Source organism: Lissotriton vulgaris, chromosome 5 (assembly GCF_964263255.1).
Source record: "Lissotriton vulgaris chromosome 5, aLisVul1.2, whole genome shotgun sequence".
Taxonomy (NCBI): Eukaryota; Metazoa; Chordata; class Amphibia; order Caudata; family Salamandridae; genus Lissotriton; species Lissotriton vulgaris.
Genome location: NC_141693.1, coordinates 1,880,138,794 through 1,880,156,544, shown reverse-complemented (window position 1 = coordinate 1,880,156,544; position 17,751 = coordinate 1,880,138,794). Strand labels below are relative to the sequence as shown.

The window sequence follows — 17,751 nt, the reverse complement described above, 5'->3', positions numbered from 1 at the left end:
TCAACACAGCACCCAAACCTTACTTGCTTGCTTTCATCGCAAGAATTAAAGGCACCCCAAACAAAGGTCTTCAAAGACTGTGTAGAAGTTAAATTACTTTTGATATTAAAATACTCTTCTTTCCAGTTTTCATCCTAAATGAAGTGGGTCCTTTTCCTGAGCAACAAGTTTGACTGGCAAAATTTGAGATAAACTAGCTATAAAGTTGGCCATACCCCACTAAACTTGTACTCTTTCTTGGAGGGATGCGGCAAATTTCCAATGGTTCTGACAAGTTCAGTGTTACTTTCAGCCATTATAACATGACCCAAATAAGTTATTTGAGGTTGACAAAACTTGAATTTGCTGACATTCAAAATAATACCTTTAAGACTTAGAACAGGCTACACTTCCCTGACCTTGTCTAGACAAGAGTCAAAATAATCCATGAAGATCAACAAGTCATCCTGAAAAAACCTCACTCTACAAATTGTAACTAATACATCTGTCATGATCCTATGGAAAACAGATGTAGCCGAGCAGAGATTGAATGTCATCTTGTAAACCAGAAAACACTAAATGGAGTAACAAAAGCAGTTAGATCCTTGGATTCTTCACACAAGCAAACCCGGTGGTAAGCAGAGGGTAGATCCATTGTGGTGAAGGCCTTAGCATCCCCCAATAGGATGACCATCTCAGAAATGTTTCATAAGGGAATCCTATCCTTAATTACTTCTTTAAGGTTCCTTAGATCAATGCAAATTCTGAACTCACCAGAATTTGTGGTGGCAACTACTACAGGTGCGACCCATTGGGAAGCTTCTGCTGTTTCAATTATCCTCGCCTAACATAATCGATCCAAATCCATCTTGACTGCACCCTGCAGAACAAACAGGATATTCCTAACATTGGACACAATGGGCACAGCACTGTCCTTCAGTATAATGTGATGCACAAAGCCCTTAATGCAACCCACTTTTTCAGAAAACACTTCTGGAAATTAACGTAACAACATCTCTGGAATGGTATCCACTTCTCTGATTTGGACCTGGGGATAAGCATTGGGATCAAGATAAGTGCCCAAAAGCTTCTAACAAGGCCTACTCAAAACAGTGCCCCCTTCACTAGAACACATATTTTACCATTAGTGGTATTACCTTGAAATCTTATTTCTGCCTCATACTACCTCATCAATTCAATTGTTTTTCATCCATAACTGTACCGATTACATATGGCTCACACAGATTGACTTTCCCTCAGAAGTACTGTGCATAATCCTTATATGAACCAAAGAAAGCCTTTTCCCTAAATCTATCATCATAGAAACAGAGATACTATTGAGAGCTACAACATTGGAAGGGTGATCACAATTAACAATAGATATGCAATTCACATCATTATCAATTTTAAGCACAATATCTGTTTCTTCGGAACACACCTCCATCACTTTTTATTTATTCAGAGTGGATTTGCAGCATTTGGCTAAATGCCCCTTTTTGCCAAAGATTATACACAAAGGTTTAGTGGCAGAACAGTCCTTGAAATTAGCCAAGAGATTGCGTTTACCACATCTAAAGCTTGAAAGCGTATTTCTCTTTTGTTTCAAGGAAACATATTGTACAGAATGAACAGGTCCTTTATGCATAACATAGACTGTTCAACACATTTACCAATTACTAACTCCTCATTAGGTTTGGGTTCATTCTTGGACCAGAGTTCTTCTCTTATCTTATCATATTTACATTCCAACATGAATTGGTCCCATATTCTTTTTTCTGTACTGTCTCCAAAATTACAGGAAGAAACTAGTTTTTTAAAGTGGGTACAAAATCTTCAGTGGATGCATCCTTCCCATGCTTTTTTTTTACCAAAGTCATATATCTGTAGAATAATAGATACTTTAGGGAGCAAATGAATATCCAATTTCTTGATGTCAATTTCAACTCATTCAAAGATTTTGTAGCGTCCTCATCTTCACTCTAACTTTCAGTACTAGGCAGTTTCTCAAATGATTATTTCCTTTCCGCTGCTCTTAAACAATGAATAAGCATAGAAGTTTTCTTTTCTGGAGACAAATATGAACCACACACTTTTAAATAATTTACGAAGACTTCCATTTAGACCATGAAAGAATAGGTTCACCCGGGGAAGCTAATAAAAATGGAGGAGGGGAAATATTTTGCATGATGGAAGGAATAAGAAAGAAGAAAGAAAAACACAAAACACAGGAGAGCACAGGAATAATAAAACACAAATATCAACAAAAAAGGAGACTTGAGAAAAGAAGTCACAAACAAATAATAAATTCAAAAATTCAAAACATTCAAATATGTTACACCGGTACACGAACATGTACCCAAAATCCACCTAAAAGCAATCAATGCCGCACCAAAAAGAGAATCTTTCCTCAGAAAGAAATGCCAAGTATTTATTGTAATTCAATTATCGACAAGCTGTGCCAGAATATGACCTTCAAAGAGGTAGCAGGTGCACTCAAATGATAATCCAATTTCAGGAAAGCATTGGGAGCAGAAGATAGCAAGTATGAGGCCTAGAAGAATGCATGGGAGCGTAAGGGGTGAGCATAATGCAGTGAGAAATCCGGCAATAAAGCAGCAGCAAGTGGGGCCCAGCACAAGGGAGGAGCGAGGCAAAGAAGGCGGCAGCCAGGAGTGCTTGCAGGCACAACCACTACGAAATGAATTAATTGAAATTAATGTATTTATTGACTGTACAATTAATTAAAATCATTATAGTAAAAGCAAGCGACAAATAGAAAAATAGAAAGACTAAAAATAGTAAAACTTCAAGTTGTGTTTGGTAAATGTGCCGCCCCCCACCGCTGGCGACCGCTCACTCAGCCGCCACCTGGGTTTGTAATCGTAGTCATGTGACCTTGCGCAGGTTTTTGGGGCCCCAATGATCCATAAAAGTAGTCTACTTAAAACGTTTATAAACCGTTCACCTTGGCACTTCAGTTAATGTCCATAAAATAGCGCAGTCTTGATAGGAGGGTGGGGGGTTAAAAGAGGATCACCGTCGGATTCCAGTGTGAGTTTGTGCTCCGTCAAGGTCCGGGGTGGCATGTTTCCTGTTACCAGATTGCTTTATTTTACCTAGCCTCTGGGAACGTTCCCCCACTGTGTCCGATAAAGTGTCAGTTCTGGAGGGATGCTGTCTCGCCACAAGAGGTGTCCCAGAGTGCTTTCTATTTGTTTCCTATTAATCTTAACTCAAGAAAATGCTTCTTTCAGCAGTTACCATGACAGTCTTCTAATCTGCTACTGCTTTCGGACATGGAAAGGCCATCGGAAAGTGACTTAGGGGGCCCCTAGTAGCGCCCTCTTCCCTCTTGGCCTTCGGCTATGGAGCCTGGGGGGGGCTAAACATCCTTGCGCTGTGTGGCAGGAACTACATGGTGCCTGCCACATGGTGCAGGAATGTTTAGAGACATCAATTTTTCAATGGCAGCCTGTGCTGCGGACCTTTTCCGCCCGCCGCACAAGCTGCCATTGAAAAATTTATGTTTTCGACCGCCGATAGGGTGGTCGCATCCAAATGGTGTGTTTCCAATCCGCAACGGTGTTGGGCAGACATCGTAATTAGGCCCTATATGGGTTAGTCGACAGCCATTTTCAGTGTTTTATCTCTTGAGGAATTACATAGATGACAGTTATCTTCTCCAAGACGCAGAGCAACCAGAGAGCTAGAAAATGTATTGAATGTGACGATTTGATACCATGATTGGATAGGGTGAACTTGAGGGTGGGATATCAGCAGCGTCAAAAATACTTTGCAAAGTTTAATTCCTTCAGTGGAGCATCTGCAGTGGTGGCTCTTCTGAAAGGACAGAGATATCTGCCTGCCTGGCAGAAATCTCTAAATTTGGCGGGCAGTACACCAGGTGTAGGGAGGCTCCTGCCATGAATAATGGAGGTCTGCTGTCCTTTACAGGCCTCCGTCTCCATGCTTGTTAAATTATTAGCAATCATTTTCTGATCTGTCGATATCCATTTTTTGATGTGACTGATTAGTACATTAGATGCATTGAAAAAAATGAAAGGCTGCAGTCTCCAATTTGCACATGCCAGTTTACGAGCTGCACATGGTACACTGGGCCCTAAGCGAGGGATCAGAAAGGACATTGCACGTGAGACAGCTTCTTGGTAGCCTTTTGGGAGATGCACTTCTCCAGTAGAAGGAAAATGCTGAACAAAGGGCCTCAACAGTAAAAACTAGATTAGTAATAACACCTTTCTGCGTTCTCTTCTGTATCCGGGTCACCTACAACACAACAGTCAACACAGCATTTCTTTTGGGAGGGGTCCTGCTCTCTTGGGATCCTTCTTTTTCCAATTCTCTCAGTTCATTGCAATTATCCTTGTGTCCATGTGGCCTCAACCATCTATTTTTGAAGTTCTGAATGTTCCCTGTTTGTTCTTGCAGGGCCTCCAGGGATGGCATTAAACACCTGCTCTCTTCATCTCTTCTGGTTCATGGTCCTTGATCTTTTGGCCTCCACTTCAGGTAGGAACTCTTCCTCCTGCCAGCTGAAAGAAGAGAGACACTTAGGAAGCACCAGAGGGGCTTTGTCTTCAGGGGTTTGGAGGGTGGAACTGTAGTAGTATTTCTTTTTATTTTGCTGTGAGTTTTAGGGGCTTCTTCCATAGTTTGATATAGTCTTCAGTTCCTGGGTCCTTCAAGTTCTTGTAAGTCCATGTCTTGTAAGTTCATGCCTTTGTACTTCAGGACCCCCTGACAGTTGCCTAGGAGATAGGAGGGATTTTTAGTAAAGAGAGGCTTATGGGTAATGCTGGATTACACTGTGGGCTCTGGGTTCCATGCTGGGAATGAGATGGGGACCACCTATAGAAGGTAGAAGCATCTAGAACCACATACACAGTGGGTATAGTTGTGAGTTCTGGGGACATCAGTGTGTGCCGAGGGTTTCCCTGTAAGTCCTTGGATTCTGCACTACTTCCAGCTCCACATACTTGTATAGTTGTGAAAAAGTATGAAAAAACAGAAGCGTCCTGTCCACTTCCAGCACTTTATTGTGCTTCGATCATGTTTCTACAGGGACCTCCGCCCTGGACTATAGAATTTACATTTTCATGAAGTAATGAAGATTTGTACTTAATCTGCACAGTATCACAAATGCACTGAAAGAAATAGCTGTAGGAAGCTGGCTTTTTATGTAGTAGTGCCAATGTAAAGGCACCCCATGCACAAAGTACCGACGACCCTTATTGGTTTATAGGGTTTAAATTAATAATCCTAAATGCTCTATTTGTGGTATGGCGGTCGAGCAAATTAGTCTTATCAGGGACAGAGCACTTGCACAAGAGCTTGGTTAGCAGGCTTCAGAGCACTGTCAGAGAAGAAAACCAGCATCTGATAGCTCAAATGGGGGCAAGAAGTGGGAGAAATCTGCTTCCTTCAATAGCTGACTGTGCAAAGAGAAAGGACCATGAAATAAGCCCTATTCATTCAAGAAACATACAATATTACATGCACACACAGCTACACACATGGAAGCAAAGCATAGTCATGCTGAACGACAGCTATGTACTGAATGCTACACAAGCCTACATTTTTATTCACTGTCATTCACTTAGTTCAACGATTAGATAATAACATCTGTTGTTAGGCGTGGATAGGACTTACAGAAGTGAGGTATGACGTGCTATAGAGAAAATATGTTTCATATTAAATGAGGTTCTCTTTATTTGAGCCCATGTCAAAATCTAAAATATATTTTTAAGTTTACTTTTACTTTAGTTTTTATACAGCACGATATATGTCCATATGCCTCTAAGAAGTTAAAACAAACCAGCACTAAGGTACATGTTCTCATTACATACACATTTGATTTACTTTTTATTTTGAGGGCAAACTGTGTCTCTGATTCATTGATGATAGCTTGATTAATCTCCACAACGGCCCCCACAACGCTAAGGATGCCTGGTCTCCACCTTGGGGGTGCCCAGGAGTGGACGCCTCACAGGGAAAGCCAGGATGGGTTCCACAGCGCTATTCGTACAAGCGCCTTGAGACCCTTGAGGGTTAGTAGTGCGCTATACAAGTATCAATTTACATTTTTTTACATTTACATTGTTTCAGTCGTATCGATGTCTCCTAATGACTTTGTGATGAGAGCTTACATTTACTCTTGTGTTTTGCTGTAGTTAGTTAGCTTGTTGCAGGATACCCTGCTTTTTCTGCCTGGATAAGGGAGGGAGGTGATATAGCAACAGATATCTTCCCTACTTTGACGTCATTACGAGAGGTCAGTAAATAGCGTTATATTTATCGCATCAATGAATTCCAATGGAAATTATTGGGAGCGATTAGATCGCACTGATCATAATTATTGCTAATGGAAAGGAGCCATAATATGTGGCATCAGCTGCTTAATGCATCACAATTCGCATGTCCCTGCATCTACTGAGGTCTTTTTTGCTAGTAAATTCTAGCAGGTTTGGCCTGCAGAAATTTATTGGGAGATGCAGACTTTATCACACTCATGAGCTATTCTCACAACTTGTAAATCCTGCACAACACTTATGGCGCTAAGAGGACATTGCGCAGGGCTTGAAATTTTCCAGGCACCTGTAATCAGACCCATAATGCAGACATTTTTCCTAAATTTCATGGATTGGCATGGTGGAGTTGTCTTCTACACTGTTCAACTCAGCTCTGCTCATAGTATGAGTTAGCTGCTGGGCTCCTCATACCTCCTTAATGGGTGTATGAAAACAAAGAGTGCACGGTGAGGATAGGCCGAGTTTGGGATACCTCTTGAAGGCAGCAGGATATGGTCGTAGGGCGTCCTCACCCCTAAAGAGGCACTCTATTTTGGCCTGAAGCACTTTGCCCACGTTGGAATATTAAAGAGCACATTCTGGGACCCTACGACAACCCATCCTTCCTGCAGGTTGATCCTGCACCCAGTGCGGAACCCACAAGGTGAGAGGGCTGGGAGGACCTTTATTGAGTTTCCCAGTTAGATGAACCAATCAGGGAGATTTTACCTTGGGTTTGAAACTGACCCTAGGGAACCACACTTTGGCAGCTTATAGGGGCTAGTTAGAAGTGCTGTATCAGAAGTTGGGTGCACACCAACAAGTTGTAAATTGTGTACTTATCTGGAAATATCCACTACCAAAAAGGGCAGTGTGAGGCCACCATTCATCCACTTGGGTAGATGAGGGAAAGAGGCGATCTAGTATTGTTGGTATCATGAACAACTTCATTCAAGAAGCACTTTTATTTTTAGTCAGCTAATATGGCATGACTGCAGAAAGTGTCCTTGGCTTGGTAAGGTTGGTGATCCCCTGTGGTGATGCACTCCTAAACCCGCAAGTGACTGACCCTGGAGGTTTCGATTCTGCTGGACAACTGGCTGACCTTCTTCTTGTTCTATTAGGTTGCTAGCAAGTCATCTGCTGTCCACTCCAGAGTAGAGAAATGCTGGTATGTGTTGATAGTGTTCCTGACTGCCTCTCTGTTCTCTTTTGCAGCCAAGTTCTCTGTCCTCGGGCCCCAGTTTCCCGTTATTGCTGTTGTTGGAACGGACACCATCTTGATGTGTCGCCTTTCCCCGGCCACCAATGTGCAGGATCTGGAGGTGAGATGGGTGAGTGACCGTCAAAACTCCATTCTGAGTCTGTATCGTGGTGGCAAGGAAGTGGACGTGCGGCAGATCCCACAGTACCAGGGACGGACGCAGCTGGTGAGGGATGGCCTAGAAGGCGGCAGCATTGGGCTCCTTATCCGTAGTACGCAGCTCTCTGACGAAGGCGAGTACCGCTGCTTCGTCCAGTCTCAGACCTTCTATGACCAAGCCACCCTGGAACTGAAGGTTGTAGGTGAGTGAAAAGTGACGGCATCCAAGAGAATTGGCAGAAAATGCTGGCAGTTTCAATAGAATATATGTATTGCTATCAATGGTAATGTCAATGCCTTACCTCCAGTCAGAAGGGTCTATGCTTGTTTGGCTGTTTGCATTGATTGTTTCCTTGATATAATTTGGCGCTTTACACATTGTGTCTAGTGGATGTTGTATACATTGCTTTCAATAGGTAATTATAAGCATGGCTTCCTTCGGTGTTTTCGTACACATTGCTGGTATGGGTATTGTAAGCATTGCTTCCAGTATATGATTGTATTCATTTCTTCCAATGAGTGATTTTCTTTTCATTACATTTCTTCTTAGTGCTGTTTATACCCATTTCTCCAAAGGCGGTTCAAATGCATCATGCAATACTTGCCATCAGTTCTAGTTGCTTCCAGTGTATGAGTGTGTGCATTAATTCCCTGAGGCTATTGCTTCTAAGTATAGCTTTCAATGGTGGCCAAGAAACATGGCTGACACGACAGCTCCCAGCCGGCCCACCTAAAAATCCTACTTCATCCTGTAATCCCGAATGTGCCATAAATATTAAGCAACCTGAGGTGTTTTCAAATACAAACCTAGCTGCACCTTCGACGGACGGATGTGGAGACAGGGGGTGCTGGGCCACTCGTGCAGAGTGTGTGGCCCCTCTCTGCACAAACCCCACGTGACGCGGCTGTCGCCTACCTTCACGCCTGACTCTGTGGCATGAATATGGAGACCGGGGTCTGAGTGGGCCTCGAGCAGGGCTTGGTCTGTGAGGCGGAGCGAAGGAGAGATGGGTGGGATGGCACCGGCTGTCTGGCTGACCCCGTGGACTGCTGCTTGTGGGGACAGGCTGGTGGCCCTGCCCCTGCCCCTTTGTGCTGGCTCTCCTTTGCTGTGCGTAGAAGGACTGGGCGGCGTGACACAGGCACCATTGACGGTTGAACTCAGTAGAGGAGAGGCTGCAGCGCCATGAGTGCTGAGATGACCAGAAAGGTCGCTCCCAAGGTACAGATGCAGCGGAAGGAGATGAAGTATCCCTGAGGCCCGCGCGGTGGGAAGAAGGTGAGCTGGGGCTGCGTTGTTGTCCACTAAAAGTTTCGGGCCTGAACGGCATAAGAGGGTCCACCGGCAACTGTGAAGAATAACAAAGCTGTAGGGCCTGCGGAGGCTAAAGAGCGAGACAACCGGGCGGATGACAAGGCTGGGGGTGCCAATCCGCTCATACCGAAGTGTATTGCCCGCTATTGAATCCTGTGAGGAGCGATGAATTAAGACTTAACTCGGGTTCCCACAAGGGAGCCCTGGACCCCAAAGGAAAAGCGGGGATGCCTGGACGCATGGCACCCTCCTGAACTTGTGCACACAGGAGCTAGCAAAGGGTAGACATAGCAGCGACGTGGACATTGGGCCCAGGCTCTGAACAACACAGCCAGACTCATCCGTACGGGGGAGCCTCCTGTCTCCCTGCAACATCATACTTGATCCTCCTCACTAGCATCAATAAGGAGGGGGGACCATGGGCTGCACTCCCCTTCAATAGTCAGCCAGAGAAGCGGAGACACAGGGCAGAGGCCGGCTGGGGCCAGCGGGCTGCTGACCTCCTGGGCAGGAGGCTAGTGGTCACTGACTGGTTGGAGTGCGGTGCAGCTTGTCCCGGCGCACGGAGGTGGGGAGGCACTGCCCAGGCAGTACACCACACCACCCCCCTCAATTCATCATGCAACAAAAAACCGGGGGAGATGAAGACGACGTGGAGAGTAGTGCCGAGCCCTCGCATGCTAAGCTTCTGGCTGATATCCAGGGTTCACGGAAGGAACTGGAGAACCAGATAGAGGCAGTCTCAGTCGATGTCAATCTTCTGCGGGCAGACCTCCGCAAAATAGCCGACAAGTTAACCCTAGCAGAGGAAGACATCTCAGACCTTACGGGAGACGTGGCTGCCTTGAAGAGGCAGGTAGCTCAAATATGCTCCACAACGAAGGCCCTGGAATGCCGAGCGGAGGTATTGGAGAGCCGAGTCAGGCACAGCACAGCAACATTCAAATGCTGGGCTTTCCCGAAAGGGCAGAGGGGAGATCAGCAGAGCAGTTCCTCGAGCAGTGGATCAGAACTCAACTGCGCCCAACAGGCCTATCAGACCTTTTTTTTTCATCCTCGTTGGCCTGCTCGCCGCCCTTTATACAACAAAACCACTTTGGGCTTTTGACTTCATATACTGGCTGAACAGGAAAAAGACTTGTGCAATGCTATTTAGAGATCGAGCCCTCCTCTAGGCACGACCCCATTTATATGTAGGACAGAGAGTCTACCTCCCGAGCGTGTCCACCTTAACCTCGAATCTTCACTGTGCCTAGGAAGACTTTTACCAACCGAGATAGGCGAAGGCTTAATCATTGGATATTATATTTATTTTAACAAAGACAAAAACAGAATCCCTCACCCAAAACCTAACAAAAATGGGGTCCAAAATCTGTACCTCTTTTTAGTCTGATCCGAAATGTCTAACTTAGAGATAGCTTTCATGGCTCGTAGCCAGTCCAGTTCTGTCGGGGGGGGGCGGAGAAATCCATAGTTTACAAATCTCTCTCCGTGCCAGCAGTATAGCAAAAAACAAAAACTTAGCATTATCATCTGTGGCCTTACCTTGCAGATCCATTCTTCCTGATATAACTAGCTCAGGGCTTACCTTGATCTGCAAACCTAGGACTGTTGACATACGGCTACTCACGGCCTCCCAGAATTCTCTTATCTTCGGATATAGCAGAAACATGTGAAGATCATCCTCATTAGGACTTTTGCATTTAGGGCACTACACCACACCACCAGAGCTAAATTTAGAAAGTCTTTGAGGAGACCAATACGCCCTGTGAATCGTAAAGAAATGATTCCGCCTTAAATTTGCAGGTTTCACTATTTTATAAAGCATAGAAAATTTTTTAAGTTGTCTTTATTGATTTTGCAACATAATACAAAACAAAGGCTCAGTGTACCAACTTGTAGCCAGTCATAGCACATACATAACACATATTACAGGTGTAAGCATATTATTCCTGTTTCTAGTACGCATTTCAATTTCCCACAGTAATGTCATTTTATCCCAGATGCCAGGGCATGTTCCAACGACAAAACAATATATAGCGGCAGGGGTATCTGAAAAAAAAGAAACCAATTTAGGCAGTACATTGCATATCCCCAAACAGACCGCATTTTGCACATACAGAGCCAAAAGGAGCGTCATCCATTGGACACATTAACCATCTCATTACATCGTCCCATATGAACAGATAGAGCAGGTTTACAAACCCAGCGGCCCCTCATTTTGACCCTCATCTTGCACTTCGTGGTCTATAGTCGACCTTGTACATTCCAAGAAAGGTTCCCATACATCAGTCGGGCGGGACGCGGAAGGCATCTGCTCCCAAAAGAGTGTTAATTGAGTGTGCCCATAGGTTACATCCGCTAACCAATTTTTGAAGTCTGGGACCCGTTTCCTACCCCAGTGGATAGCAACCTGCCTGCGAGCATAGAGCAGTAAAAGGGCATGTAACCTACGCCTCTTGGGCACCGTGTCATGCACATACCCCAAAATACCCAGCAACAGGGACGACGGGTCGTCCCTACCAATTATCTGATGCACTGCGCGAAATATCTCACCCCAGAATAATTGCAAGTGCGGGCATTCCTAAGCCACATGAAGAAAGGTGCAAAAACCACAGTTGATGGACAGAATGCAGAACAATGTCATACATTCACCCCAGTACAGAAGTACCGACGGAAAGAGCGGTGTTTCCCCCTTTTGTCCCTGAGCCGTGGCCAGGTGGGGTGAGGTCTGTACATCTTCCAAGCTGGAAACTTCTCCTGACTTGGAAAGGTGAAGAAAATGATGCGGATACCTAATGGATTCAGGTGATCTCTGTATCAGTTTTACTAAATATGGTTTTGAGCACAGTTTTTGTTACTTTATCACTTGGTTTGCAGTAGCTATCGGTATAAATGGTCCTGATGAAAGCAATGACATAATGTGTCGCTAATTGCTGAAACATGTTGACCTCACAGTACATCTAGACAATCCAAAAAATCTTGTGGTTGTCACTGACTACTTTTTAACATTGGTAGAGTGGGTAGCACCAGAATAAAATTCTTTTCAGGTACCCCCTCATCCAATTTTAACACACACTTTTTCCTATTCTTTCACACTTTATTTTTTGCACTGCAACATTAGTCACCCCCCTTGAATACTGTAACATCCTCGTAAGTGAGAAGTAAGACCACTGTAGTTCTGTCTGATCGGGTGAGAGCCATTTTATGATCTAGGCACTCCCCGTGAAAGACAAGTGGCACCTTCAATGGTGGTCTTTAAGGAAACCCAAATGATGAAGAGCGGTTTCGTGTGGTGACTGATGGGCATCCTTACCTGACCACTTTGTGGGTTTGGTGTAGGGGTGCCCTTAGAATAAACAGTAGGAGTGGGGTTTTAGTTCTTTGTTAGTTTATATTTGGCGTTCACCTCTTCCTTTTCAGTCCCATTGTAGTTTATTGTATGCATGGGACATATTGGAGCTTGGTCTTTAAAATCCCTCTCGACCCTAATAAAGTTATTGTTGTAGTTTATTCTTCTTGGATAGTACATTTCCAGTACATATTTAGCATGTTACTCTTTAGAATATCGGTACTGTGTGGCTCAAATTCTGCAAGATATTGAATTTCAGGAAAATACTTCAGTACTCTGTTACGAGTCTTACCAAGCCCTAAACTCACCCATAGAACTCCCTTACATTTAGAAAACAAACTAGTTGAGCTTAACCAGTCTACACATTCATAGGAGCCTAAATATCTGTGAGAAAGCATTTTCAAACTAAAACTGTACAATTTCTTCGTAAGACTCTTATCTGCTGAAATCTCATCCCACTTCTCTTTCATGTCAGTTTTCTCTGACTTTGTTATATAAGATGTAACATACCGAGCAACAGCAATTGAGTTGTCTACAACAAACTGCACATCCATGTTTGCATTCCACATCTTCAGAATCACAGGGCTGTTGTCATTAATGTAATAGGAGGCCTCTGTTCTTCTTAGGTTATATATATTTTTCAGTGATTTCCTTGTAAGTGTCTGTCTGACTGCAGACAAAAAGCTGTTGACTCTTCCTTGTGAGATGACAGGTCATGGGAATCCAAAACGATATCTTGTATAAAATTTCCCTTTTGCTCTGTATCTTCGCTTGTTGTCTTAAAATGTTGTCATAACTCTCCTTTGGGATTCAGCAAGTTATATATTGCTCAATAAAAGACAACTCAGACTCATCACTGCCTGTTCCAAACTTTGGGGCATCTTTTACCCACAACAGCATGTGAATGTGGGGAGCACCTCTGGCTTGGTACTCTTTACGCCAAAATAAATCAATCACTTCACCAAGAGGAGGTTTTGTTTTGTTCAAGATGAAAGCCACCATTGCTTGAAATCTGTCATTAAAATATCTGCAAACATTTGCAGGGTCGAGTGAGCCCAATTATCCTGGTGTCTTCAGATGAATGTCTTTTGTATTTGAATTTGCCTCCTCCAAGAATTCTAGCAGGTCATCCCAGGCATATTCAGCACAGCTCAGAGTCAGGAACCAAGTAGGTGCTCCAAGGTTCTTCAACATGCACTTGATTTCACCATGATGCCAATACCAATATTCATTAGTAACACGCTGACATGCCATTAGGTTTATTAAATTGTATTCCAAGTGCTCATCTTTTCCTTGAACTTTTTCCAAATGTTCGCCTGCAGGTATATATTATGCAAATTAACTCATGTTGTTAGAATATGATTCATAGCATATGAGAGGCCAGACAAGTCACTCTCAAATAATAGGTGAAAGATATACGGAATGCACTGATGAAATCTAGGGTCTTCTGAATAATGTCTACTACATCTATACTCAGCTGCAGGTATTTGCACAGACCCCTTTTCTTACCTGCCACCTACTGCAGTAGGAAAAAGATGTGGGAAACACTGAGCTTTTAAACCTTTTTCCCCACACACCTAATGGAGTTCCTTTAGCTCATTTGAAACAGCTCAATGGCATCACCAAAAACCTCTTTAGAATGCAAAGGGTGGATGCTATAATGTTAATAAATTTCTTCTGTCCTGTACTGATCGACCTTTTCAATCTGACCTGTTGATGGAAATGTCTGACCCTCCACATGTGTGGTATCTTGCAGGCTTTCCACATTTCTATAGTAAACATTGTTTTGTACCAGATTTATAGTTGCTTTTGTAACTTTGGTAACATCTACTAACTCCTGCCATATCTTCTTGTTCTTGGTAGGCACACCATTTACAAGAATTACTAGTCCTTCCTCTAAATCTCTATCTAGCCCTACCATTTCAATGTTTTTCTTGACATCTAAAGGCAAATACACTATTCTACCTTTTAGACCTTTTTGCAGGTCTGTTGGGGGTAACTTGCCTGTCTTTGGCTCCATAAGTACTATAGCCTGAAATGGATGTATAGTTTGGACAAGAATGGACTCATAAATATTTAAACCTTGAAGTGCTTCTGGAATGGGAACCAGTTCTAACTTGTTATGCACAGCTCTAGCAGGCATTTTATTATCCTCTAATTTATTGTAGCAGTACTTGCATATAACTTACCGTGTGGACAAGTGAAATCTTTATTCTACAAAGATATACAGTGCAACCTTTTGCCAGTTATCATTATTCTCTATTTCACTTTTTAAATATAAGTCAATAGTACGCGTTTGATTGTTGTCGTGAGTGCGTCAACAGCATATACCAACATACTCTAGTTTTTCAGCAAATACTGTCTTACATTTTTTAATCTCTTTCAAAACTATCAACTGTAGTACCAGTGTCCTGTTCTACATCTCCTCCTGTCATCAAGTCTTCAATTTCTACACAGTCCTGTTCTAGATCAAAGAAACGAAACGGCACATCATCACAAACCTTTTCTACCTCTGCCATAGTACCATACAAAAGTGCCCTAAACATAAAGCAGGAGCTTTCACATAATACCGCTTCCTAACTAAAGTTTGCATTGTTGAATGGTGTACAGCTAACATCCTAAAATGACAAAAGGTGCTCTGGCACACTTTCTTTCATAAACAAGCTAGTGAGTGTCCCTGCGAGTGTGTATGCTTTCTCAGCTTACAAGGATCTTAGGGCCAGGTGTATTAAGCGTGTTTCCTGTTCGCAAACGGGCTGATTGGCAGAACGGGAAAAAGCCTTTTGGGTTGTATCATCCTAAAAGGCTTTCACAAAATAGGGAATCACAAATTTTGTGATTCCCTATTTTGCGAATGCATTGAAGGAATCGCAATTTGAGATTCCTTAAATGAAATGCAGGAACCAAAAATAAAATTGCTACCTGGCTTTAAGGAATCGCAAATTACCACCAACTTCAAGTTGGTGATAATATGCAAATTCCATGAAAAATGCACCTTTTCGCATTTTTCAAGGTGCCATGTGGCATACATACATGCTCTTAGGGCATGTATGTGCACCACATTTGCACACATGCATATTTCAGGGGTGCAACATGGTGTCCATCTGGCACCCGTGCACCCTTGAAATTGCATGCACAATTTGCGAGTACCTATTGGGTACTCGCAAATTGCACATGCAATTCCCATTCATTCCTATGGGCCTTGAGGCCCATAGGAATGAATCGGAAGCCATTCCTTATTTGCCACTCACAATTTGCGTGTCGCAAATAAGGAATATGTAGGAATCGCAATTATTATTGCGAAACCTACATACAGTGCATTTTGCGATTCCATAACAGCAATTCGGTAAAATTTGCTATTATAGAATTGCAATATCTAATATTGATACATCTGGCCCTAAGCCTTGTAAATTACTTATTTTGTGTTTTAAACTTTGCATTGGAAATATACATAGGAATGTTCTAAATATATCAATAGATTGCTGTCTAATACTACAAACACAACTACAATTCTATTTGTATGCAGGTCCCCAACTACGCCTCCCTTGTACCTCTTCTGCAATAACTTCTACATTTCGAGGTACCATTACCTCTTTTGCTATGGGACTGCCATTCTTTATTTTATGCAAAAGAAACAATTGATGGAAGGCATGCTGGACAATGCAAACATTCACCCCAGCCACAAAGATCTGGGTTTAATCCATCATTCTTTTGCTCACTACACCACCCCAGTTTGGACCCAGCCATATGCATATTAGTCTTGAACCTGTTCCTTGTGGGAACAGTCCAGCTAGCCTGGCTGAAGAAGGGTGATGCCCTGAAACCGGTCCCAGGATGCTTGTTTCCGGTCCAGGGAGGACCTGGCTTGGCAGTTACGGCTGGACTGTTCCCACAAGGAACAGGGTCAAGACTGATTTGCATGTGGCTGCGTCCAAACTGGGGCGGTGTGGTGAGCAAAAGAATGATGGATTAAACCCAGATCTTTGTGACTGGGGGTGAATGTTTGCATTGTCCAGCATCCCGTCCATCAATTGTTTCTTTTGCATATGTCACCCTAAGTAGGAAGGGTATGCCCAGACATGGACCCGTGATCACTACACCACTGGATTCAAGCTAGCCTGGCTGATGAAGGGTGATTTGATTCCCTTAAACCGGTCCCAGGATGCTTGATTCTGTTTCACGAATCTTCACAAATGTTTCCCAAAAAAGGGGCCCGTTTTATCTAGTTCTGCATGGGAAGTTTTGGAGTATTCCGTCAAGCGGGGGCAGAGAAAAAGGGAGGGGGGTTAAAATGTGGGTTTCCCATGTAATTTCATATAATAATTTTGAACACGACAACACCCCAAACTGCTGGAAAGAATTACACCAAATTTGATAGAGAGCTAGCTCTTGGTCCAGAAAGATTAGGTTGAGGCTAGCAGGGCAAATGTGCTGCTCTACGAGACAAGCTGTTGCTACTCTCAATCCATTGGCCACGCCCACTGCTTCCCATTTGTTCTTTTCTTTGCCTGTGAAATATGCTTTCTTTTTATTTGTTAAAGGCTGCTCGTTGTCCCGCAATTGGGTGGGTTTTAACTTTGGTGGCGACTGCCCCTGTCACACATTCCCTTACTTTTGGCTTTACTTCTCTTGTGTTTTTTTGCACTTTTTTTTTTTTTTGCGTGGAATGGTCATGTGCCTGCCTGCCTCTTCTCCTACGTGTGGCACTTCATCTTTCTTCATAGCTGCCAGCTGTCACGCATACCTTTCTTGGATGGTCAGCGAAGGTGCCATTTCAAATTAGCAAAAAAACAAAGCATCCAGTAACAATAACCCCTTTTAGCCCGATAAGCAAGTCTCACCCCAAGTAGCTGGGATTACAGGCACACACCAATGCGCCCAACGAAGGCAGATTGCTGGATTACAATACTAGAGTTTTGGCAGCATCTGATGTCACTGTTGTTTCATGGTCATTCATTGGATATCATTTAGACTTACAGGTCCTTGTGCGTAATGTTTACTACCCTTAGCAATAGACGTATCCAATGCCCACATAAATATGTGCAGTTAGCGGCCATGTTTAAGTAGGGTTGGGAGTGCCAGTATCCCAACACTGCCCATTCTCCCACTGGGCGATAATAGGAAACACAGCAAGACTGTCAAACCTGCCTTACTAGAAACTATGTAGAGTGTGAATGGAGCTGGTTACTGACAGTCTCTTCTAAAACCAAGTTATAGAGGAGGCTGAGGTTGTAGTGAAGGCAGGGCCCTACTTGCGCACATTGCTATGTTAGCATAAGATTATTTTACCGGCACTTAAACTCCCATTGTCAGACCTGCGCGGTACAGAATAGTTCTGCCCTTGTGGATAGTCTTGTGTGTAAAAGGTTTAAGACCACACTTGACATATCCAATGTTTTTTTTAGCCATAACCTGTCCTCTATTAGTAGTTAATGGA

At 43.4% G+C, this 17,751-nt stretch overlaps 1 protein-coding gene across 4 annotated transcripts in view; it reads left to right on the top strand.

Moving 5' to 3' along the window:
• LOC147717608 (butyrophilin subfamily 1 member A1-like) overlaps nucleotides 1-17,751 on the top strand; it is a 269,710-nt gene that overhangs the window by 148,548 nt on the left and 103,411 nt on the right. For 3 of the 4 annotated variants that reach the window (XM_086924393.1, XM_086924390.1, XM_086924392.1), the window contains exons 2-3: nucleotides 4,426-4,506; nucleotides 7,503-7,850. In XM_086924393.1, the coding sequence (XP_086780519.1) occupies nucleotides 4,426-4,506; nucleotides 7,503-7,850 (429 nt within the window). The remainder of the gene's footprint in view (nucleotides 1-4,425; nucleotides 4,507-7,502; nucleotides 7,851-17,751) is intronic. The other variant, XM_086924391.1, reaches the window with a different exon arrangement.